The 26029-nt window shown below is 38.4% G+C and overlaps 1 protein-coding gene across 2 annotated transcripts in view; it reads right to left on the reverse strand.

Moving 5' to 3' along the window:
* The window catches only part of UNC13C (unc-13 homolog C), a 790070-nt gene that overhangs the window by 365469 nt on the left and 398572 nt on the right, over nucleotides 1–26029 (reverse strand). For both annotated transcript variants that reach the window (XM_049705963.1, XM_049705964.1), the window contains 2 exons: nucleotides 25154–25225; nucleotides 11107–11326 (listed from right to left, as the gene is read on the reverse strand). In XM_049705963.1, coding sequence (XP_049561920.1) covers nucleotides 11107–11326; nucleotides 25154–25225 — 292 coding nt within the window. The remainder of the gene's footprint in view (nucleotides 1–11106; nucleotides 11327–25153; nucleotides 25226–26029) is intronic.

Here is a 26029-nt window from a genome sequence, read left to right on the forward strand (position 1 = left end):
TTGAGAAACAGACTGGATGCATACGGCAAATATCACTTGAAAATCAATATTTCAAATACTTGTGTTCATCTAAAGTACCTAATTATTTTTAATTGATGAAATTTATCATAATGAAAAGCTTAAATTTTTCCCTGCAAAATAAATACCACCACTATTTGTTATATTGAAATATAGGGTAAAATTTTACTTGGAATGAAAGTAATTCGGCTATTTAAAAAGGATGTGGAAACCACTGGGCTGGACTACCTCTGCCTCATGGACCACAGACTTGAACTCTCATTCTGTGATATGGCCATAGTTTTAAACAGGCTGAATTTTCACTTTCCACTCAAAACTCTGTTTTGTTTTCTAAGACATTGTTTTTCCATGATCGGTCTCAACTTTCTGGGCACTTTTGTTTAGAACACAAATCTTGGCAATGAAGGATTTCCAAAAGCCAATTCTTGGGTCCCTCACCTTCTCCAACTACCAACCGGATAGTCTTATGTGGCCTCTGGGTTGCTCAGTATTCCACAGGCAAATAGTGGACCCTGATTCCAGCTCTCATGTTTCCTGAGTTTGAAGCAGCAAAGCAAAAGCCCATGTATCAGGGTCTATAGGAACTGTCGCTGCTGAAACCAAACACTTTTTGGTACAGAAGCAACTGATATATAAAGAAAAGAAGAAGAAAATTGTGTCTATAGGTGGTAATCATTCCAATTTTTATCTCCATTACTGTAAGTACTGCCCAACTTATATTATATTTTTTGAAATACTGTATTTCTGAAATAAGCATACTAACAGAGTTTAGAGACTGAATGTGATAATTTATCTGTACCATTCCTATCACAAAGGATAGCCTCAGTAATGTTCTTTGAGTCTACTTCTGTGAGTGTTATGCCCAATTTAAGTACAGAAGCTAAGACAAAATACAAAAAATCAACTCTGAACTCTCCTTGTAATAAATTCATCTAAAATTTAACAGCAGTATTTTAGTGAACATCTTCATTTATTTGAAAATAAAACATTTTCTAAAGTAGAAAAAATACATTCATAGTAATCAAGGTATAATTAGAGTACACTAAAAGAGATGAAAAATCTATTGGCAGAAAGAGCAGTTTCCCTGTCTTTACCTTTTTTTTTTAACCTCTGAGAATTTATACCACATTTAAAAACAATACTAAAAATTAATGTATTCCATTTAAGATATAATTTGAAAGGACATTCTAAGTGTCCTAGTCATCTGTTAAAGCATGCCCTCAAACAGCCACACATTGGTGAACTGTGCACCTTTAAGCAATTAAGCATTTTTGTAATTTGTCAGTGATGGTTTAGCTCCACAGAACATTAATTCTTACATGGTAAAATTAGCTTAGGCTACACTATATAGTTACAACTCCCCAAAAGGCTATTTTACTTTAAAGTATTGGAATATTCATTAAAAAGAAAGAACAGCAGTGCCTTGAAAAGTCACCTTACAAGATTCAAAGTGCCTCAAAAGTTTGGTTTGTAAAGGTCATTCTAAGAATGCTCAAAAATGTTGACTTCCCCCAGATTTCTAAACAACTATTACTGTTGTGGCTATTATGCCCTCAAAGGTCTAGAAAAGTGTGTTAAAGTTCCCAAGAGTTAAATGTATTTTGGATTATTTTTCTAAATTCAGGAAGAGCCAGCTGACTGCCATCCACATGATAAATGTTCATTCTAGTAATAACTACCAAATTCAAGGCTGGAATGTCAAGAGATTTTTCTTCCTAAGAAACCAAATCTCTGTACTTAAAAACTGCCGCTTGAATTCTTTTAAGGAATTAACTAGGAAAGCTTGACAATTAGCTTTGAAATCATTCACCAATGCTTTTGATGTTGGAGTAGAATATCTACTCAATATGTACAGACAACATAAAGACCCATAAATTGTGAAATCGCCAATCTAGGAGAGCAAGTTAATAGAGACTTATGTTTGAGCCTTTTAACTGTTATTTCTAGAAAAGATATATAGCTTTTTTTAAGTTCTACTTTTATATTTTTGATCTGAAGAAAGTGATTCAAAGTAGATCTATTTAGTTCAGGGATACAAATTTATATTTTTTGTAACTCATCTACAATGACTTTTCATTGCCCTGTTATTTACTGAACCTATATATCTCATCTTATTTCTCTAATGGTAGTACGTCAACCAGAGATCAACAATAAAGGAGATCAAGAGATATTACACAGTGAAAGCACTTGGTAGAGTAATACATACTTTACCAAGTGCTTTCACTGTGTAATATCTCTTTTGATCTCCTTTATTGTTGATCTCTGGTGACATATTACTGTATTTCAATGAAGCTGCTAGAATGCAAAGAGAATGGACTTGAGGACACGGGGGTAGGAGAGGGTAAGCTGGGAGGAAGTGAGAGAGTAGCACTGACATATATACACTACCAAATGTAAAATAGCTAGTAGGAAGCAGCTGCATAGCACAGGGAGATCAGCTAGGTGCTTTGTGACCCCCTAGAGGGATGGGATAGGGAGGGTGGGAGGGAGGCTCAAGAGGGAGGGGATATGGGGATATATGTGTACATATAGCTGATTCACTTTGTTATAAAGCAGAAACTAACACACCATTGTAAAGCAATTATACTCCACTAAAGATGTTAAAAAAAAAATCAGGCTCTGAATCATAAAAAAAAAAAAGAAAAGAGTAATACATTATCCAAATGGAATGCATCTTTGTTACTTTTAAAATCACTTAGGGACTTCCCTGGTGGCGCAGTGGTTAAGAATCCGCCTGCCAATGCAGGTGTCACGGGTTCGAGCCCTGGTCGGGAAGATCCCACATGCTGCAGAGCAACTAAGCCCGTGCGCCACAACTACTGAAGCCTGCGTGCCTAGAGCCCGCGAGCCAAAACTACTGAAGCCTGCGTGCCTAGAGCCCGTGCTCCGCAACCTGAGAAGCCACTGCAATGAGAAGCCCGTGCACCAGAACGAAGAGTAGCCCCCCGCTTGCTGCAACTAGAGGAAGCCTGTGTACGTTGACAAAGACCTGAAGCAACCAAAAATAAAAAAATAAATTTAAAAATAAATAAATAAAAACACTTAATTTACAGATTAATACAATTATGCACAACAAAACTGCAAGAGATTTCAACCTTAGACAAAGGCAGACTTATCCCACATAGCTCCCTTCCACCTAATTTAATGAACAGCCAATTAACTAGAAACCTTCATTTTCTTTAATTTTTATTCATTACCCAAAGCATCTAAATTGCATATAAAAGTAACAGTTTCACCACTTTTACATGGCAACCTACAATTTCAGTTTTCCTTCCAAATAATTATCTATATGCATGTAACAAATGTATGATTCCACCGTGGTCTCAGTCTCTTCTCCTATTTTTCTGAACAGCTGTTCTAAAACATTTCTACTCTTTTCAAGTCACCTACCACCGCCATTACTCTCCATTCTCAGCATATGATTTTATCTCTTCCTTAACAGAAATGCAGGCTTTCTAAATTCAGTGGTCACTTTTTCTCCCCTCCCCCATGGAAAAAAGCTGAACAACAAAAGCCAAACTTGATTTATAGCATTAACAGATTTCTGGGGTGTAAATACTCCTAGCATGGCTGATTTCAAGGAACTGCCTCACAGAATTCTTCAATAGTTATCAACCAACACTGACACAACTACCTGAATATATATATACACACACACACACACACACACACACACACTACTCTTCAAGGCCAACCACAAGTAAAGGTGTATTCCAAGTATCTAACACATCGCTTGGAAGATAGGATACACTCAATAAATAGAGAAGATAAAATGTTTATTGGGGGAATCTAAAAGAACCAATATATTTGAGTATTTACTTGGCTCTGGGTTTAATTTAATGTGCTATAAACTTCTTGCACACTGTGACCACAAGGCCAAAATCCTGGAGGAAACAAGAATGAATTCTATCTAAAATGATAAACATGCTGTGGAACATATTTTATGAAGAGACAAAATACACCTGGCCCTTGGCTTCAGATTTGGGATTTTCAGAAAACAAATGGGTGCCCACCATTATAAAGCAGAATTTGGTTGGCATATATACTTCATGAATTTAATAACATAAAGCAAGGGCATAAATCCAATTATAAATGCAAAAAAGATCAATCAAGACAATCACTTTTTTTAGTTTTTGCGATATGCGGGCCTCTCTCTGCTGTGGCCTCTCCCGTTGCGGAGCACAGGCTCCAGACGCGCAGGCTCAGCGGCCATGGCTCACGGGCCCAGCCACTCCGCGGCATGTGGGATCTTCCCAGACCCGGGCACGAACCCGCGTCCCCTGCATCGGCAGGCGGACTCTCAACCACTGCGCCACCAGGGAAACCCAAGACAATCACTTTTAAATAAGGCAAGAGAGCATAGTGCTCATGGTGCTCTGGATATAGAACACCACAGCCTTGTGTGTGAATCCTGATTTGCCACTTACTAACCATTTGAACTTGTGCTAGTTAATTCCTCTGTAAGCCTTAGTTTCTTCATCTGAGAAACACAAGGAAATAATAGTAGTGTCTTCCTTTACAGGGTCATTGTAAGGATTAAATGAGATAATGCATATAGTTTCAGTAATAATAACTGAATAAGTGTCGGGATCTCAGAATGTCCAAGAGGTGAAGTTATAAGCATTTGTTAATGAATTTCACATTAGCAAGGAATTTTAGGGTTCTGAGCTTCATAATTACTTGCCCTGTGAAGCAACTCCTTGAAAACTTGTCCCTGGACAGTGCCATGCTCAGTGCCTGCCACAGGCTAAATGCTTTATAGCTATTTACTAGATGGGAGTCAATGAAGTGCTTGAAGATAAAAGACAACAGAGTTCAAAGAGACTGCAGAAGATAATAATAACAATAATGATAATAATAATTTATTATTAACATCCATTAACCCTTACCTGTGTTTGAGGCTGGTGAACCCAGAGGTAGCAGGTGGTTAATAAACCTGGAAAGCACACTCAGGGTCTGATATTGAGGCACGTGTCTCCCTAAGAGTGTCTAGTATGAGAAACTTTATTGCTTTTCTTTTCTTTTTTTTTTTTTTACCAGTAAAACCATGTAGGTGGACCTGCTTTTGACACTTCTGCTTTTCTTTCCCATGAAATCATGTAGGTGGGCATGTAGTTGGTGCTTGCTACCCTTTCCCTTTAGTTGCTTTACAACCAAGATAATCTTAACCCTCCTCTTTTAACATACCTTCAATCTTTCAAGGAACAGCCCCAGACTCCCCCGTCTTCAAGACAGCCGCCTCCTTTTTCTTGTAAGATCAAAGCAGCACACTCCACACGATTTCTCACAAACAACAAAGGACTGATGATTAACAGGCGGGTAACCGGAGGAGCACAGATCGAGCAGAGCATCATCTCCCACCCCTGTAGGTGGGGAATGTGGGCAGGGAGCCTCCTTTGGAGGAACTGCCACCTTCTATAAAGTGACTTCACTGTCATTAAGCCTACAGCCCCAAACAAAGAAAAGCAACCTTTCCTCTCCTCTGCTTCCACTATATCAACCCCACCAGATTCGATCATCCCATTTTTAGTAACTGCAAACTTTTAGGAAAAGTTTAGAAACGTGCCTGCCAAACGCCCCCCACAAAATCAGGAATACACTCCCACAATTCTTTGTCAAAACTCCATCTCATGAGTGTTATCTATATACTCACTTCCCCAACGTTTCCCAGTCATTTCAGAGTCCAGAACTATCTATAAGCTCTAAGGGAACAAATTAATTGTAAAAAAGGTGGGGGGGCAACTTCAAAAACATTTTTACTATGCAAAGAAAAAAGAAGGAAGGGAGAGATTGGAAGAAGAAAGATCTTTTTGGTCTCACCAGTGTTAGTTACATAGATTTCTTCATATCCTTTTCAAAAAAAAGAAAGAAAGAAAGAAAAAAAAGATAACAAAGAAAAAATTAAACTTAGGATTTCTTTCTTTTTCTCTTTTTTTAAAATAGCCTCTGACACCTGTGAATTCGGCTGACACATCTGGTTCACACTGTGGCTGGAAGCTGGCCTGGTGCTCACCACTAGGCAGTAATGCTTTCCAGCTGGGTATAAGGACTCTCATAGGACGCCATCCTCACACATGGTCCCTCTTAAAGCAAGACAAACAAGGCCACTCTCTAATTTTTTCTAAGCACAGATGAAAACCAGGTCACTGTGTAACCACAAAATACCAAACATCCCTCTCCTAATATGAGTGACTACTGCTTCTTTACTAAGTACAGCTGCTAGCCTCACTCTGCTTTCCTCGTAGATTTTTTTTTTTTAACGTACACAATCACAGAATTGTCCTCACTTCAAGGCAAACCTGATCAAGAGAAATCCTCTGCTTTTTTAATGCCCTCTTACTGAGATGCCCTGTGGTTCACCCTGGTGTGCATTCTCCATGAAGTGATGGGGAATAAACTGAACTTTTAAAACCATAGGTGTGTTCCTGGTGGTCTTTAGCTGGAGGGCATTGACAGGTATTATTAATTTCACATATATGGAAAATGGTGCTCAGAGAGGTTTTCAAAAACTCTACTAGTGACAGGATTAGAAGCCAGATCTTTCTCAAATAGTTCAGGAGTATGAAAAAAATGTATATAGATAGACAGGTAGCCTTCGCTTAGGTTACATAGAATATGTCTGTGACATTATGTAAGGCATACTCACCCTTTTTGTGCCCCGAGTCCCCTATCCCAAAACCTGAAAATGCTACACTATAAGGTTATTCCTTTGGGTTAAGGAACTGACCATTGTACTAAGCTAACTTAACTACTGATTCCACTTTTATCCAAATTAACTTATCAAATCATTTCCTCTTTAGTATTGAAAAGTCAGTGTAGTGAGTGAGTTGTGACTGGAGATGGTGGACTGAGGGTATACCCCGAGCTTGGTGGGTTGGTCATAGAGGGAGGCCTTGAGGTGTCATGATCGGGAGCGCGGGGAAGTCAAGGTCTGGGCAGCACAGAATGTCTAAAAGACAGGGAGGGGGGAAAGCACTGGAGATAAAATTTAACAACTTTCCATTTTTCCCCCTAGGGTCCACTTTGCATATTTCTTTATAAATTAGGAGAGATCACTAGGCTGGGAGTTCAGAGACCTTAGTTGTAACCCTACCTATGTTACCATTTGATTCTTTTTGACAAGATACTGAACTGTCTGAACTAAGTAAAATCAGTAGATCGGGTTCTCCAATCTACTGATCTCAAAGGCTCCCTTAATGATCTACGGTTCTATGGAAAGATGATCTTTAAACCATTTCATGCTATTTCTAATTGTGTTCGCATGCCCTCATTTGTTGCTTCCCCAACACTTATTATGCAGCTAGCTGTGCTTAAATGTGTGCTAAATTATGGGGAAACAAAGACTGGTCTCCACCCTATAGCAGTAGACACGCAAAATCCTATTTCTAAGCTTCCTAAGTATATTCATAACATAAACATACTTTGTATAATTGCTGTTGACAGAGTAGAATGTCAAAAGTTTCCAACACATTACATCTACTCACCTGAGTTAAGTTTTAGAAAACATGTCTGAGTCCAGGAACAACACTGATTACTTTCTTTCTAGATCTGAAAACCCAGAATAACACTCCCATCCATAGCTGTTCAACATATACAAATAACTGACCATCTTAAAAGATAGTGTGGTTGCAAATGTGGTAGCACAAATATGAAAAAAAATCAGTATCTAGTTTGCAGCCAGGAGTGCACTAGCCAGATTTTGTGCATGTTACGAATTCACAATGGCTAATAATTAATGCATGTAAGCTTAACATAATGTCAGTGGGAAACACAGAACAAAACAGCACATCTCACAAGATGCTGCTTTCCTGAACTCTTGATGAAATACTTTCTCTCTTTATGCAGATACTTGAAATTTCCAGTTAGGAATTAAAACTAGGCAGAATATTTTTTCAGTGGGACTCTGGGATTTCTTCTTTGCAGATGTGTAAGAAAGTGCTAGCCAGTTGGGTTAGGTTCCATGGTTATTTGCATATTTTTCTGATTTTGAAGTTATCTCTTTTCTACTGTAAAAAGATAATCAAGGAAAATATTTTATATGTGATCTCTCTTTTTACATATGTCTCACTCTGCATACGACCTCAACCCAGCCAACATACACTTTTTTTTCACTTTTTCCTAGTTTAAAACTGCCACCATAACTGTTTTGGCAAGGTCCTTATGGGTTACATGAATACCATTCAGGGTCGGAAACTGCTCCTCCATTAGCTGCGTTTCAATTCTTCCATCACCAAATGCCATTTCCAAAAAAGAGTAAATGGATTTTCAAATAACAGGACAGAAATGAGTTAATTCAAGAAAAATAGGTGAACTCTACCCACTGCTACTGGCCTGGAACAGGGAGGGGTATGACAGATCAGTGCTCTTCTCTCAAGCATTGCTATGTTTTCCTCTGCTATCCTTTGCTCCTATCTTCCACTTCACAGGGCTGTTAGCCTCAGGCCAGGAAGGCAGTGAAGTGTAGAAACCACCAGGTAGAATCAACTAGACAGGAGCTGAGATGAGGCTGTTTGCGGAACCTATTTCCATGCATCTCTGCACCTGCATGGAGGTGCTAGAACATTGAGTGGGATATTATCACCTGGTCTAATTTCCCTTGACTGCAAGTGTGTAAGTCACAGACCCAAGACTTGATGGGACTGAAATACCAAACTCAAATTAATTTGAAGTAACTTTAAATACCCTTTATTTTGTACAGGTCATTAGTCAGACCCAAATGTAGACTTATTTTTCCTTTTGTTTTATTCTGAGTGTATGTGTGTATGCACGTTGACAGACTGCAATTTCTTCAGAAAATTAGCAAAATAATGAGGGTTCTAGAAACCTAAAGAAGACTATTATCTTCAAGTATTTGAAAAACTATCATATATGATAGAAGTCAATTTATTGAATATTTTCTCCAAAGGTAAGATTTGGCTTAACGAAAAGAATTTGCTATAAGGCAAGAGTTGGTTCAAATTTTATTTTATAAGCTAGAATTTTCTAATATAAATTAAGCCGCCTGCCAAGGTGTTAAATTTTCTCTGTAGATGCTCAAAGAGAAATTGAATGACCATCTGGAGAAGGAAATCAAAGAACTTCCTTGTGCTTACAAGTTGCAGTATTAGCTGTATTTTCCAACTCTGATCTCTCTCAATTTTTTATTCTCTCCTTTTCTTTCAATTTTGGCGCACATGGAAGTATTTCACACAACGTGTCACACTGCAAATTTCTTGCTTAAAGCAATGAAAAGAGAAATTTCTTAAGGAAATGTCACTGATTTTGTAGGGACAACTTTAAATTTTATTGATAGTTACTGTGGCAAGCGGTGAAGTTGAATTCATGTATTAGCAACACCTCTTTCCATTCAAGGTGAGAACAAGGGTTTTAGGGAAAAATAAGGAGGGGTGATCAGGAAAATATCCTTTTCCTGGGGCATACATGTCTACCCTCATTTTGTCTGCACTGTTTTTGATTCTTCCAATTTACATGGGCATTTTAATGAATAACTTCAGCACAAAGCTCGCCTAGTGTATTTAACCAACACCAAATAATACCAAGAGATGGAAATAGACTATGAAAGTGTTTCTAAAGTTTAATGAATGGGTGGCATCTCTCTTCTCTGAAAGACTTAAAGAAGAATGAACTCATTTCTTAGATATCATCTGCATCATTTTTTTTTCTTTAAGGGACTCAAGCCACTTGTTTCTAGATGGCAATATTTTTCCTATCTGTTTTCTCAAAATGTCACTGCCCTAATGTGACTGTTTCTTAAGATGCCTGTTCACAATTCAGTTTTTAAACAGGTAGACTGAATTTTAATTGTATTATGAGATTTTACAAGTAAATTGGCTGAGTAATACTGAGTCAATCTGCCTTCTTCTAAGCACTCATTCCTAAATATGCCTTTTATTTTTCAAAGAAGGGGCACTATTTTGTTTCAAAAAACACATTCATTACCATTAACAGTCTTAGGCTGACCTGACTGTGTAGGGAGAATACTGATCAGGTAGAGGAAAGTGTACAATATGTGTGACTGTTACTGCAAGAGCCAGCTGTGCCAGCATTTCTGATTTAATCTTTATTTTGACATTTTCCTCTGTCCTCCCTCAATTTCAGGCAACCTATGTACCTTACAATGACTGCATTCCTATAAAGAATGAACAAAGGGGACAATATTTAGATGTAAAAAAAATCATTTGAAAATGAAAATCCATGTTTAAATAGATTTGTTCAGCAGTGCTTTTTTAGTTATATAAGGTCAGCAGACAAATCCAGCAGTGAAAAGCCAATAATATGTATTTTAGAGTATGATGTTTTGGCATTTCAGGACCTAATCTAAAGTACCAGTATAAAGGATTTTCTTTTGGAAATGGAAAATTTAAGATAACCTGTCATGAAAGTCAAAGTGACATGTACCTATTCAGAAATGTAAAAGAATGGAGAGGCGATTAATATTCATTGAGCATCTACTATGTGCCAGACTCTTAGCAGCAACTATTTCATTTAATTTTCGAAATAACCCACTGAGGTACATTTTATTATTCCTATTTATTTGGTGGAAGAAAATGAAGCCCTGAAAAGTTAGAAAACCTTGCCCAGGGTCACCTATCTGGTAAGTTAGATTTGTCTTTGACATCAAATACAAGACCTCCCAATTCTAAGGGCTGCACAGGGACAGCAAAAGAGCATGGCTCTTGCCTGCAGAAGGCAGGTGTCAAGTAGGCTTGGAAAAGAATTCCAGTTGCTGGCATCGCAGGGGTGTGTCTTAACCCCTGTTTGAGGAATGTGACTTTACATGTTCCCACTGACCACGTGGGGCTATTATGAGATAAAAGTGAGAACAAAGATTGGAAGTCACTGTGAAGTTTTCTACTTGGTCCGAGTGCCACTGAACTCCAGGTAGTTATTCTGAGGAATCTGAAAGTGCCAAGGTCAAGAGTGTAGGAAGACACAATCATTTACATGACTTGGCGGGCAGTATGTATATCTTTGTGTGAATGAATAGGCCGGGGGTGAGTAGGATTTGTTGAGAATTAGCAGGAGCTGAAAATGCATAGGGTGAGACCAGCTCTGCACACCTGCCTCTTCACCTAACCGAATACTCACTCTGCAAACAGTCCGCGTTCAGGAGGTCCTGACACTTTTCGTGGCACTTCACTCCACACTCTGAACACTTCATGCCTTGCCGGGCAATGCCCCACAGGAGCCCTTCACACTCGTAACAGTAGGTAGGTGTCGTAGCCGTCCAGACCTCAAAGTTGTGTGGGGTGGTGGAGGACATGGGGTAGATCAGTGCCTGCAAAGTCTTCTTGAAGACATGTATTTTCTGTGAAGATGAGACAAGTAACCAACACGAGCCACATCAGTGGATCTGGAGAATTTCATCATAAAACAAACCATTTTACAACTTTTTCCTGAAAACGCTATTTTGAGGGGACCCCTTGATTATTGATTTAAGTGAGGGCAGTCATCAAACTAACTCTGCACACTTATTCTTTGCTCAGTGTTCTAGGGCCCAATTCAGTTCTTTGAACACAAAGAACTCCCCAATCTTCATATTGGACTGGGCTCCCTGCTGTGTAAGCTTCTTTCATGGCAGCACAGAGCTCTTGTTGCTTGATAATGACTATGTCCCTCTATCCTGTGAACTCCATGAGGGCAAGGATGATGAGCATACTGCTCACTGCTGGATCAATCCTCAGAGCCTAACCTAGTCTCTGGCTTGAGATAGATGTTCAGGAAACATCAATTCAAAAAAAAAAAAAAAAAAAAAAAGGAATTATATTACTATCCTTGGTCTAAATTGGTTCTTCTGGTTCTTGGTAAAATTATGAAGTAATGGAAAATATTCTCAATGCTGATTTTAAGCCTCTAGAAACACTCCCTCCCCTCTTTTATATTCTACCCAGGCCTCATCTCCCTGATTCTATACCCTCTCTAACACTACACCCCTCCCCAGTCCCAAAGTACACTTCTTCTATAGATCTTTCCACAGAGAACTGCTTTCATCACCTATTCCTTAGGAAGGAGCTCATCAACGAATTGATAAGAAAGCCCTAGTAGTAGATAAAGGTTAAATGTGGCACTCTCTCATGGTGCTTTGTATTTTAAAGGGAGATACTATTTAATAGCACATGGAAGCTGTTGGTAGAGTGAGCACTGAACGGGGAGCCAGGAGGCCTGAGTTCACGAGCACAGGCCCCATCATGTGACATATGAAATGGGCTTCAGAAGGCAGGAGCTCTCTTCCCTATCTCTCTAGTGCCTAAACAGTGCCTGTCATTGTCCTTGGGCATAGTAAAGTCACAACACATTTTTTGTGTGTGAAATTAATGAATGTCTGTTACTTAAGAGTCTTGTGATCTAGGAAGAGACTTAAACTCTCTAATCCTCACTTTCCTGTACTACCTATCTACCATATTATGTTGAAGATCAAATAGTGAGATGGTAACAAATATAGACTTCAAACACTAAGAAAATACTAAGTATGGGCTTTCCCTGGTGGCGCAGTGGTTGAGAGTCCGCCTGCCGATGCAGGGGACACGGGTTCGTGCCCTGGTCCGGGAAGATCCCACATGCCGCGGGGCAGCTGGGCCAGTAAGCCATGGCCGCTGAGCCTGCGCGGCCGGAGCCTGTGCTCCACAACGGGAGAGGCCACAACAGTGAGAGGCCCGCGTACCGCAAAAAAAAAAAAAAAAAAAGAAAATACTAAGTACTAGGGTTGATAGTGGAGACTTGTTTGGATGTGTCTGTCCATTTGATTGTCATATCCCACTATGCAGGTGACGTCCTGGTAGAAAGACTAGCACTCTCTGAAGTTACAAATACAAATAACTTCCCACAACTACCTGATGCATAATGAATGGTTATTTACATAAATCCTGTAGGAGTCCAGCTGATAAGCAATGCTAAAAAGGAAGCACTTGTATTTTGCATTAATCATCCTTAAATCTCATTTCAGAATGTCTTCCCACAGTGTTGAAATGGCTAACTTGTCATTATTTTTCAAATCCATAGTACGGCAACAGCATATCTCCCTTTATTAATACATTCCCCTCATTATGTATTTTCCCAGAATATGTTTGTTAATGGTGGAAGGAGGTTCCCTACCAGGGAGTTAAGCATTGCTAAAAAAATTTTCTAGCTTTTGAACAGCAAGATGCAGTCTTGTTACTCCATGAGGGGCTGGTCAAAGCTCTTTATATTTCAAGTGAGTCTACAGAGCAACAGTATGTTCAAAATATGGGAAGTTCTCAAGTAGAAGACCCCTGTGTTAGGGTTTGTATCGACAAAACAAGTGGATCCATCACTTTTCAGTAAAGATAGTCTAAGCCAATAAATCTCTTGGCTTCATTCCCTAATGAAGATGCCTTGTCTTGAAAAGAACTGTTAAGAGTTCTTTTAGAGTTAGAAGTATGTATTATGCATCTTTGCTTCCCATTTACTGCCTAGCAGAGTGATATTCAATATCATCAAAGTGAGTTGAATGATTCTCGGCATAACAGATTTACAATCAGCTCTCCATTGACAGTTTCATGTTCTAGCTGAGCTGAGGGGCTGGAGGACCGTGTAATGTGTATATGTGGTGTGTGTGTGAGTGTAATACAAAATTTTCGGTTGAGCCAAAAAAATAAGAATGGACTTTAGGTATATTTGAGATTGCATAATTTGTTGTCTTAGTAGGGGAAAACAACAATTCTAACTCATCGGAACACTGGGTGGGAACACAACAGTCTGCTACTGAACGCAAGTGAGAAATACATATTAATTTAGAAAGCAAAGCTGGGCAAAGGGTTGATTTTGAACATGAATTCATCTGTATAATTTAAATTTGATGATGAACACACTGTAATTCCCTATGTCCATTTTCATTTTATTGAATTCAAGTGACATATAGTCAGTGCTCTAAATCCTTAGGCTATAGTAGGAGTAATAAATATAAGGACCACTTGCTAAAAAATTAAATAGGCTGAAGGAGGGCTTCCCTGGTGGTGCAGTGGTTGAGAGTCCGCCTGCCAGTGCAGGGGACACGGGTTCGTGCCCCGGTCTGGGAAGATCCCACATGCCGCGGAGCGGCTGGGCCCGTGAGCCATGGCCGCTGAGCCTGCGCGTCCGGAGCCTGTGCTCCGCAACGGGAGAGGCCACAACAGTGAGAGGCCCACGTACCACAAAACAAAAACAAAAACAAAAACAATAAATAGGCTGAAGGAAAGCAAGTGAAAGACAGCTGAGAAGGTTTCATTGAAATGTTTGGTTTGGTTTGGTTAAAGAGGGATGGTCCATTTCATGAAAAGAGGAAGTGAAGCTAATTTCAAAAAGAAAAAACATGGAAAATTTACTAGACAACACACTGAAAATCAATTGAATGGAGCATCAGAATAAACCATAACGTGAAAGCTGTAGAAGCTGGAGAAAAACACTAGGTAGTTCACTACAGGGTACATATCCCCAGTCTCAAAAAAATAATTATGAGTTTTTTCATTCTTGAGTTTTGGGGATATGGGCACGTGTTTACCAAAGCTTGAAAAGTACTCTAAAATAAATGGCTAAAGAGAAATCAAGGAAACACTCCCATTTACAATTGCAACAAAAAGAATAAAATACCTAGGAATAACCCTACCTAAGGAGACAAAAGACCTGTATGCAGAAAACTATAAGACACTGATGAAAGAAATTAAAGATGATACAAACAGATGAAGAGATATACCGTGTTCTTGGATTGGAAGAAACAAGATTGTGAAAATGACTACACTACCCAAAGCAATCTACAGAGTCAATGCAATCCTTAACAAACTACCAATGGCATTTTTCACAGAACTAGAACAAAAATTTCACAATTTGCATGGAAACACAAAAGGCCCCAAACAGCCAAAGCAATCTTGACAAAGAAAAACGGAGCTGGAGGAATCAGGCTCCCAGACTTCAGACTATACTACAAAGCTACAGTAATCAAGACAATGTGGTACTGGCACAAAAACAGAACTATAGATCAATGCAATAGGATAGAAAGCCCAGAGATAAACCCACGCACATATGGTCACCTTATTTTTGGTAAAGGAGGCAAGAATATACAATGGAGAAAAGACAGCCTCTTCAATAAGTGGTGCTGGGAAAACTGGACAGCTACATGTAAAAGAATGAAATTAGAACACTCCCTAACACCATACACAAAAATCAACTCAAAATGGATTAAAGACCTAAATATAAGACCAGACACTTTTAAACTCTTAGAGGAAAACAGAGGCAGAATACTCTATGACATAAATCACAGCAAGATCCCTTTTGACCCACCTCTTAGAGTAATGGAAATAAAAACAAACATAAACAAATGGGACCTAATGAAACTTAAAAGCTTTTCCACAGCAAAGGAAACCATAAACAAGATGAAAAGACAACCCTGAGCATGGAAGAAAATATTTGCAAATGAAGCAACTGAAAAAGGATTAATCTCCAAAATATGCAAGCAGCTCATGCAGCTCAATATCAAAAAACAAACAACCCAATCCAAAAATGGGCAGAAGACCTAAATAGACATTTCTCCAAAGAAGATATACAGACTGCCAACAAACACATGAAAGGATGTTCAGCATCAATGATCATTAGAGAAATGCAAATCAAAACCACAATGAGGTATCACTTTACACCTGTCAGAATGGCCATCATCAAAAAATCTACAAATAATAAATACTGGAGAGGCTGTGGAGAAAAGGGAAACTTTTTACACTGTTTGTGGGAACGTAAATTGATACAGCCACTATGGGGAACAGTATGGAGGTTCCTTAAAGAACTAAAAATAGAACTACCATATGACCCAGCAATCCCAGTATGGGGCATATACCCTGAGAAAACTATAATTCAAAAAGATTCATGTACCACAATGTTCATTGCAGGTTTATTTACATTAGCCAGGACATGGAAGCAACCTAAGTGTCCATCGACAGATGAATGGATAAAGAAGATGTGGCACATATATACAATGGAATATTACTCAGCCATAAAAGGAAACGAAATTGAGTTATTTGTACTGAGGTGTATGGAACTCGAGTCTGTCATACAGAGTGAAGTAAGTCAGAAAGAGAAAAACAAATACTGTATGCTAATACAAATGTATGGAATCTAAAAAAAAAAAATGGTTCTGAAGAACCTAGGGGCAGGACAGGAATAAAGACGCAGATGTAGAGAATGGACTTGAGGACATGGGGAGGGGGAAGGGTAAGCTGGGACAAAGTGAGAGTGGAATGGACTTATATGTACTACCAAATGTGAAACAGATAGCTAGTGGGAAGCAGCCACATAGCACAGGGAGATCAGCTCCGTGCTTTGTGACCACCTAGAGGGGTGGGATAGGGAGGGTGGGAGGGAGACGCAAGAGGGAGGAGATATGCAGGTATATGTATATGTATAGCTGATTCAGTTTGTTATAAAGCAGAAACTAACACACTATTGTAAAACAATTATACTCCAATAAAGACGTTTAAAAAATAAATAAAATAAAATAAAATAAAATAAATGGCTTATGGAAACATTTCTTATTCCAACAAAGCCTAAGATGGAATGATGGTCACTTTAGAAACTGAGGAAATGAATGGCTAAGGAAAGCATGAAAAATACATCTGATAAGAAGGGACTCATGTCTCAGGGGAATACTGCATACTGGGGGAAAGAGTGTAGTTTTAGCAGCAAAGTAAGACCGGATCAAACAAGATTATAAGGACATAGTGTGGAGTTTTTGTGGAATAAGGCAAAAGATAGGATATTGGGCACTGAATAAAAACAAAGCAGAAGAAAACAAGGGGAAACAGTCAAATTAGCCATGGGCGATGGGAAATGGAAGCCTGTAACTGGCCTTTAAGAGGTGGATTAAAGGGAAGAGAAAATATATATACACACATACTTTCATACATACACACATGTACTTAGAGTAGGCAGAAAGATAATAGGGTGTAGCTAATAGGATCCGAGCTGATGTGAAAGGATGGGAACTGGTTATGTTATCAAGAGAGGGTCTCTGGCCTAGGTAAACAAGGAACTAGACATATGGAGAAGGTGGTCTGAAGAACAAGCAGAGCTCAATTACTGGAATTAGGACTGAAGGACAGAATGGATTAAGCAATTTGGGAGACTTCCTGCTAATCTATTTTAAGTGTTTCTAAACTTTTCAAATCTTCTACAACAAACATATATTATTTGCTAAAATGTATGTATGTTCTGATAATAATAAAATGTATGCTCACTGAAAGAGTAATTTATAAATCCAAACAAGTATTAAAATAAAAAATAATTTAATTTTTCAAAGTTAGGTACGGTTTGATGCATGTTCTTCCAGTAATTTTTCTATTTATAGCCACGATATCAAGCTTTTGCAATGAAGTAAAGAACAATAAACATTATTTTTATATTACTAGTGTGATTCCAGAAAGTAAGGCAATTTTTATTGCTTCAACACTGCTTTAATCTGTAGAAATGATTACTCTGCTTTCACTCAGGTACAACTTAGTAGCCAAGTACAACCTTTGGGCTCCAAAGAGGAGGATGCTCATATTTTAGACATAGATTTTGTTAAAAACTCCTGCTCTGAGAAACTGGAATTTAAAGTGAGTTGCCCTAATATATCACTTTTTGAACAATTAGGACAGGGAATGAATTGCCTCTTCTATTGAAAACTACATGGGGAAATTAAAATGAGTCCGAGAAATAAAGCAATCAAGCCTCCTTCAGGGAACAATTACCAGTGTCTTTGGACCACCAAAATTCCAATCTACAAACTGTTAACACTTATAACAGGAACAAAGCTTGACTGTCTCCATTTGCCACATACCTTTTCTCCTTTTCCCTCTCCTATGTTAACCAGCAACTTAACTAATGAAGTTCTATTTTTCTCTGCATCCTGTGGGCTTCCCTCATAGAACTACGTAAACCATCTCTTTCCTATACTTGAAAACAATCACGTTTAGATAATTCCAGGAAAAAAAGTATGCTTTTTTTCAAGCATATTTCACATAGTTGATGCATGATTTTAGAAATCTACTTACTGTCCTCTAAGTATCATTTTGCTATTTCTGGACAAAAGCATCAGAAAGATTTGCAGAGCAAAGATTAGGTACAATGTGACCTTTGAAATAGGTCATAAGCATGAGGACAGAACAATGGTAGAATAAGTTCCTGAGTATAAAAACAGACATAATTTCATGACTGATTTACTCATTAGACTAATCATTACATAAGACTGACTGTAGAAGCTAAAATTACTTGGGTAAAATTTTTTGTCACAGAAAGTGCTAACAGAGACTAAAAGTTATGTGCCTATACATGGAAGACTGTAAGTAATTTGTTTTTACTTATATTGTTTTATAACAGGTACCAATTACCAGTGACCTAAGTAACTTATGGACTGAGTCCAAATAAAGAGGGTAGAACAGTGATAAAATAGATGGTTCAATAATTTAAGGAGAGGACAATATAGTATATAGAGTCAGAAGTACAATATGGTTCCATGCCAATACATGACATGGAACTTGACCTGATAACAAATTAGGGTAAATCTGTCATGTACTATATAAGTATCACTTTTTCTCCAATTCAAACTTTCAATGAAAAAAAATATATATACAAATAAAGAAGGTGGTATGAGATGAGTAACTTATTAAATATAAGTGGCCAAAATAATTTGAATTTCTCCACTGGGAGAAACTTTAGGCATTCTAATCTGGAAAGTCTAATTCTTACCAGTCGGGGCAGAGACTGAGTTCTTATAAATCTTCTGACAGAGGCCATGAAAGAACAGGAAGAAGGGTTAGGATATTATAAAAGGAAGACAGGGAAAGGGGTGACCCTCCCTCTTAAAGGGAACCCATTCTATTGTTCTCTTGTAAAACCAAGAAAGTCAATCATGTAGCTATGTAAAGCTGTGTAGTGAAAGTAGACAATCATAAAAATAATAACTAATATTTATGCATCCAAAATGGCTGAAGTGCTGTCTATTTGTTATCTCATTTGATGCCCCTCCAAATCCTCTAGAAATATTAGTATATTCATTTTGTTTATTGGAAAACTGATCTGGAAACCTGGCAAATGAAGTTGATATAGCCCACTAGGTAAGTGTTGGAAAAAAAACATTATACTTTGTAGAAGGGCTGCAAAGAAAGATTCCCCAGGCACCTAAACACATAAATAAATAAATGGGACTTAATGACAGATTTAAAAAAGCAGATTCTGTGGAAACCTAAGAAGTATGTTTGGGATCCAGTTAAACTCCATGGGCTTGGATCTTTGGGTTTTCAGACCATTTTCAGATAGGACATTTAGACTTGACTTCTACCTAATGTGGGCATTGAGGGTAGTAATCAGAGACTAAGCATTTTCAGATCTTTATAATTTTTTCAGGACAGAATTACTGATCAACTTTAAAATTTGAAAAGTATTTTAATTAAACATTTAAAAATAAGAGAACTGGGCTTCCCTGGTGGCGCAGTGGTTGAGAGTCCGCCTGCCGATGCAGGGGACACGGGTTCGTGCCCCGGTCCGGGAAGATCCCACATGCCGCGGAGGGGCTGGGCCCATGAGCCATGGCCGCTGAGCCTGCGCGTCCGGAGCCTGTGCTCCGCAACGGGAGAGGCCACAACAGGGAGAGGCCCGCGTACCACAAAAAAATAAAAATAAAAAAATAAGAGAACTAAGCTCAAATTTATTATAATAAATGTAAACTGAATCCAACCATAAAAAGACAAATTCTGAGACTGAATTTTAAAGCTATCTGTTTTTATGCGATATGCATAAAACACATTAAGATTTAAAGAAAGGGCCAGAAAAGGTTCTATCAAGGAAGATATTAACCTAATTACTTCAGTGAGCTGTATTAATATCACACAGAATATGTTTAAGGAAAAAACATGCAAGAAATTAACAGGATTGCTACCAAAAGTTGAAAGAAACAATTTATCAGGGATATAGAAGTCCCAAAATTTATGTACTGAACAGAAAAAGCTCATATGGGATATCTACAGTGCTGATCATGTACTAAGCCATAAAGCAATTTTCAATTAAATACTAAAGACTAAAAATACAGTCCACGTCCTCTGAACATGATACAGTAACAAAAATAAAGTCCTTATCTTTGGAAGATTAATGAATACACTTTCTAAATAACTGATGAGTCAAAATATTAATCACTGGACAATTTATGAAATAATTCTATCTCAACAGCAATAAAAGCACTATATATCAAAACTTGTATGATGCAGCTAAAGTGTGCTGAGAGGAAAATGAATAGTTTAAAATGCATTTGATAGAAAAGACAAAAAGAAAATTAGGTTATACAAATGTGGTAAAAATATAAACAGAAGCAACAAAATGATAGACAAAATCTTTGAAGTTTAGAAGGAGGAAGAAAATGAAGAAGGAATACACAAGGGATGGAAATATTCTCTTTTTAAAGCTGAATGATGGATATAAGGTGTTTGTACTGTTATTTACTCCCTTCATTTATGTTGTAGATATTATTTTGTGTGTATGCACTAGTTAATAGCAACAATAAAAATTAACAAACTACATATTCAACTTAGTAAGTTAGAAAAATAGCTTCAGGGAAAATATAAAAAGTAGATGAGTAAGAGCAGAAATAAATGAAATATGAAAGAAACAAAATATGGAGTCAACAAAACAAATGCCAGAGAATCTCTTGCAGTACTGACTCTATAAAAGAGAGGAAAAAAATACAAATAAATAATAAGATGAAAACAGCACAAGCTTTTATAAATGATACAATTATATGAACAATTTGACGGTATTAAGTTTGCAAATTTAGAAAAAAGGTTAACTTTCTAGAAAAAATATAAATGATTAAAATTGACTCAAGAACAAATGTTTAAATAACATGGATAGAATTGTTATACTACATAAATTGATTTAGTAGTCATAAAACCACCCTAAAAAATCAAAAACAAAAACAAAAAAAACGTGCAAGACGGTTTTAGAGGCAAGTTTTGTCAGTCTTTCAAGGTTAGCAACACTTACTTTATGCATATCACCCCAGAGAAGTGGAAAAGGAAAGCTTCCCTACTTACTTTATAAAATTCGTTTATTCTTGATGCCACAATTGTTCAAAGACATGGTAAACCATAGGCCATTTTACTAATGAATACAGGTGCAAAAATCTTACATAATTAGCAAACATATGAGAAAATTGAGGCCAAGAAAATTTCAGTAACTTGCGTAAGTTCCCTCAGCTAGTAAATGGTGGGCTTGGACCAACATGCTTCTCAAGCCAAGGAGCATGACTTCCTTCTCTTGAAGAAGGAAAGAAGCAGCCCCAATAGCAATACTACTTGTAAACAAGAGATAACCTGTATATTTGGTGTCATTGGTGATGACTCCCCTGTCAGTACTCCCTGCAATCTGCCCCTCAGTTGCAAAGGTGACAGGGAGGCACTGGGCTTAGCAGGTACTCTGGATACTTCATCCTAAGCCCCCGTTCCACTGCCCTGACTGCCACTGCTGTGCCTGGCAAGACATTTCTTTAATTCTCCCTCATTGTGAGATAAGTATTATTACATTAATTTAACGATGAGATAAACAAGTCTCAGGGAGACAAAGCATATTGATAAGAAATGAGTTCTCAAAGGCAATAGGAGGTGGAGCTGAGATTCAAATTCAGGCCACATCACTTCAATACTTGTTCACGTGGTATGAAAGGATTCCTGTTCCTGAGCGGGAGTCCGGAATCCCTGGGTGAACTGAGCCTGCAACTTCCAGATTGAACCCCAGGCACCAGACAGGTGTTCTGACCTGCTTCCTCCTTCCATGTTTTTTTCTAGGTTATGCTAGGAATAGGACCCAGCTCTGATATCCTGTTTATCCCCACACCTAGTTCTTGCCAGTCCCTTTTCTTTGGCCTGAATCCTGTTATTGGAAGAAGGACCTCTATCCTCCTAGACAAATCAACCCTTTATGAGAATTGACACTCCCTATAAGCCTGCCCTTAGGCCAGCCTCCTAAACATGGACACCAACCCAGATAGAACAAACAGTGTTCTAGAATCTCTTTTAGCCTTGGTGATCTGGATTCCTCACTCTACCTGAGTTTCTCATAACCATCATCTAAGCCTGTCTTAGTCTAAATACCCCTGCCTACTAAAAGCTTCCATTATGAACTATAGCAACAGTGGGTACAGAACATAGTATCTCAGCTCCTCTCTCACTATAAGCATCATGACAGCAGGGATTTTAAAATGAGCTGTTCTCTGCCTTATTTCCAAAATCTGAAACACTGCCTGAAACACAGAAGACAGTCAATTAATATTTGTGGAAATAGTGAATGGATTTACTGTGACTGTGCTACTCTTGGCTCTAAACCTAGGAAACTACCACTGAGAAAGCAAGCACAAAGCTGAGCAGTGCAGTGCCAGGCGGATTATTGTTGTGGTATATGGATACTAGATTGTTATCCTGTCTGGTGTTATTAAACCAGATGGGAATATTTCAAAGCTGTAGTACTTAAGGGCTGATTAGACGGAGATTCCCAATCAGTCCCAGTAGCTCCTTGTGGTGACTGGGAATTGGTGATGGACGGGGCGCCTGGCAATACTTTGCTCACTGCCAACAGTGTGTCAGTGGAGGTGGTGCTGGCTGACCCACTGTCATCTTGCATCAGACTTTATAGCCCTTTCCTTCCTTGGAAGAGATGACTGAGCTTTTTACTGCACATCTCTTTAATTCAAATAGAAGGGCTACCATTTTCCACATGACCAAGCCTTTTTTCTTCATGTAAAGGCAAATATTTCATGCTTCACATTGAGGGTGCCTGGGACTCACGAAGTGGGAAGTGGAAAGTATTTGCTCCAGCATTTATGTTAGTTGCCCATGTAATGACTTAATGTGACAGCTTGTCAAGAGTGGCATTTAATATGCCTGTTGTACAGAAGTCATATTTCATTTGCTTTTTGAGACATGAGCCCCAGGGATACGGGCTCTATGAGTTTTAGAGGGAGCTGATGATGGACTCTGTTCATCCACTCAACGCCCACAGAGAAATATCTTCTACATAGGTCTTCTGAAACTAAAGAAGCAAAATGATATGTTTAAGTAAAGGAACAATAGATCAATAGCTAATTTAACTATGAAGTGAGGGTGTGGTCTCTGTCAGAGCCTCAGAAAATGTAGTAGCATTCCTCTAATTTCTGTCGCTTTCCTCTTCACTTTTCATAGGAATGACTATTTGTGCGTTAAACCAAATAGCAAATTTTAAAATATAAGAAAGGAACAGTCTAGGAGCCTATCAATAAAAACCTTCCATCTTGATTATTTCCTCAAAAGCAAAAGACTGGATACTTTGAGATTCAGCAAGCAATATGAAGCTTTCTCATATACCAGAGAATGTTTACTTTCTCTCGTAACCAAACTATAGTGAAAATATTACATGGCATCATAAACCCAGTAGATAAGAATAAGCCCCTGGGAAAGCAGCCATATTTTAAAAATCCTATGGCACAATAAAAAATGTTCTGAACTTGCTGTAGCACCCAGATATCCAAAGGGACATGTACTATTCCTGATGTAGTACTTAAGGGTTGACTGGGTTGGGGAGGGCAGCTTGCTGATAGACACCTAGGAAAGGCTGGCTTTGGGTGGAAAATGACAATGACAGGAAGAAGAGAATGAAAAATATAAATAATGGTGTTTAAATGGCAAGTGTATAGAAATTTAAAACAAGTAATAATAGTGGCCACATTTTTATTCTCTAAGAATGACAAAGTCTCTAAAATTGGGGGAGGTAGAGTACCTAGTTGCAATAAAGGAGGGCACAGATAAATTGTCTTGGATAAAAGCCCCAGCAGAGGGACTTTCCTGGTGGTCCAGTGGTAAAGAATCTGCCTTGCAATGAAGGGGACATGGGTTCGATCCCTGCTCAGGGAACTGAGATCCCACATGTTGCAGGGCAACTAAGCCCGTGTGCCACAACTAGAGAAGAGAAAACCCGAACACCACAACTAGAGAGAAGCCCATGCACCACAACGAAAGATCCTGCGTGCCTCAACGAAGATCCCAAGTGCCGCAACTAAGACCGGACGCAGCCATAAAAATTAATTAATTAATTATTTTTAAAAAAGCCCCAGCAGAGTGGCTGTGCAGGATGCAGTTACCATGGCACAACACCCACTGCTCATTGGAATCACCTGGAAGTTTAAACAAACCAAAACAAAACAAAAAACCCTCTTCTATCCAGGCTATATGTGAAACCAATTAAATCAGAATCATGGGAGTGAGACTCAGACATAAGTATGTTTTAAAGCTCCCCCAGGTGATTCTAATGAACCAAATTCAAGAATCCCTGACCCTACTTGTACCTTTTAATCATGCTGGTTTTTTCATTCAACAAGAATTGACAAAGCTTCTATCTTACGTCAGACAGTGTACTAAGCAATAGGGATGAAAATATTTAACAAGAACAACAAACAGGATATAGTGCTACCTTCATGGAGTCTAAAAGGAAAGCCTTATGCAAAATAATCAAACTGTAGTAACAAAAATAATAAGAATACCAGCTTGTATTTATTGTTTACTGTACCCTAGGCCGTGTAAGCGTGTTAAATATTCATCCACTCCCTTAATCTTCTGTATTATTATCACCTCACTATACACATGAAAGAACTCAGGCTCAGAGAAGTTACATAACTTACCAGACGTAACAATGCTAATTTAGTGGCACAGATGGGACTCACCCCAAGCAGCCTTCACTCTTAACCATCCTATACCATACTATACTATGGAGGTCATGATTAAATGCTAGAAAAGCCCAGTGGAAAAAACTAATAATTGAGCCAGAAGGGGAGGAGGGTGTTTGGGAAAGCCTCCAAAAGGAAGCAAAACGTGAACTATGTAAAAACTTAGCAGGATTTTTTAGGTGGACAGTGACAAACTGTGTTAGGATGAAATCGCATTTGTAAAGATGGGAAGGTGCATGCGTATTTGAGCAGCACAGGATAATTTGTACGATCGTGCAGCTGAGGCCCTGAGAAACTTTGTTTAGGGTCAGACTTTCCCCACGTTCCCAATGATTCCTAGAACTCTGGAATGAACATAACAAACAAGCAGCCCAGGCAGAATGCTTTTCCCCAGACCACGATCAATGCATAGTTAGTAACTGACTCTGCACCTACCAATTCCTCATTATTTAGAGATGTCCTAATCACCATAGCCAGGGAGAGTCCAGATTTCCGGGCAGCCAGGGTCTTAAAATAAAACCAAAAACACACAGAATTATGAGGTGACTGCTATGTACCTATTACTCAGCAGAAGGTGAAAGTGTAAAAGTACAGACTATCGCTATTCACACTTTAGTCAATAGGGACCTACCATTTTCAGTAGTCAGCCAGTTCATCCAGAATGTGGAATCATAGGACATTAGAGCTGAAAAAGTCCCTTTAGATCATCAAACCTAGGCTCTACATTTTACAGATGATAAAACTGAGGCCCAGCAAGGCAGGCCTGAAGCCCAAGTTTTCTAGGCTAGCAAGAGGCTTCTAAGACATTGTTTTTCCCCAAGACAATCATAATCACATTCCTTCATAAAACATAACCATTGATACAGAGCCAGCTGATCTGTCTGATAGCCCTGAATCACGACTGGTACTAGATGATTCTTGAGTTGTCCATAGTTCCCTGAAATATGCTTCCACATCTGGCCAGAATATTTTCTTCCAAGGGTCCATTTTACCAACTGAGAATCATCATTAGACTTGTTTTCTTCACTCAATGTTGGTAACTTAGGTGATTTTAAATAAGAGTCACATCCCTTTAGTTTTCCCTGTAAAATAGAACCATTATGCTGCTCCCACCTGAAACATATACAATATAATATACTCGATGGTGCTATAGAGAACTCTGGAAATCAGGAGTGCTATGTGGGAATATTAAATCTTCTCTCCCATTAAGAACAAAGGGAAGTCACAGTGGAATAAGAGATCTGGTCAGAAATATATCTCCTTGGAGCTACAAAGCCATTGTGCCCAGTTAGGTTGAGTACAGTCCTAAGT

The sequence above is a fragment of the Orcinus orca genome, chromosome 2, assembly GCF_937001465.1.
Source record: "Orcinus orca chromosome 2, mOrcOrc1.1, whole genome shotgun sequence".
In the NCBI taxonomy this organism is placed as follows: domain Eukaryota; kingdom Metazoa; phylum Chordata; class Mammalia; order Artiodactyla; family Delphinidae; genus Orcinus; species Orcinus orca.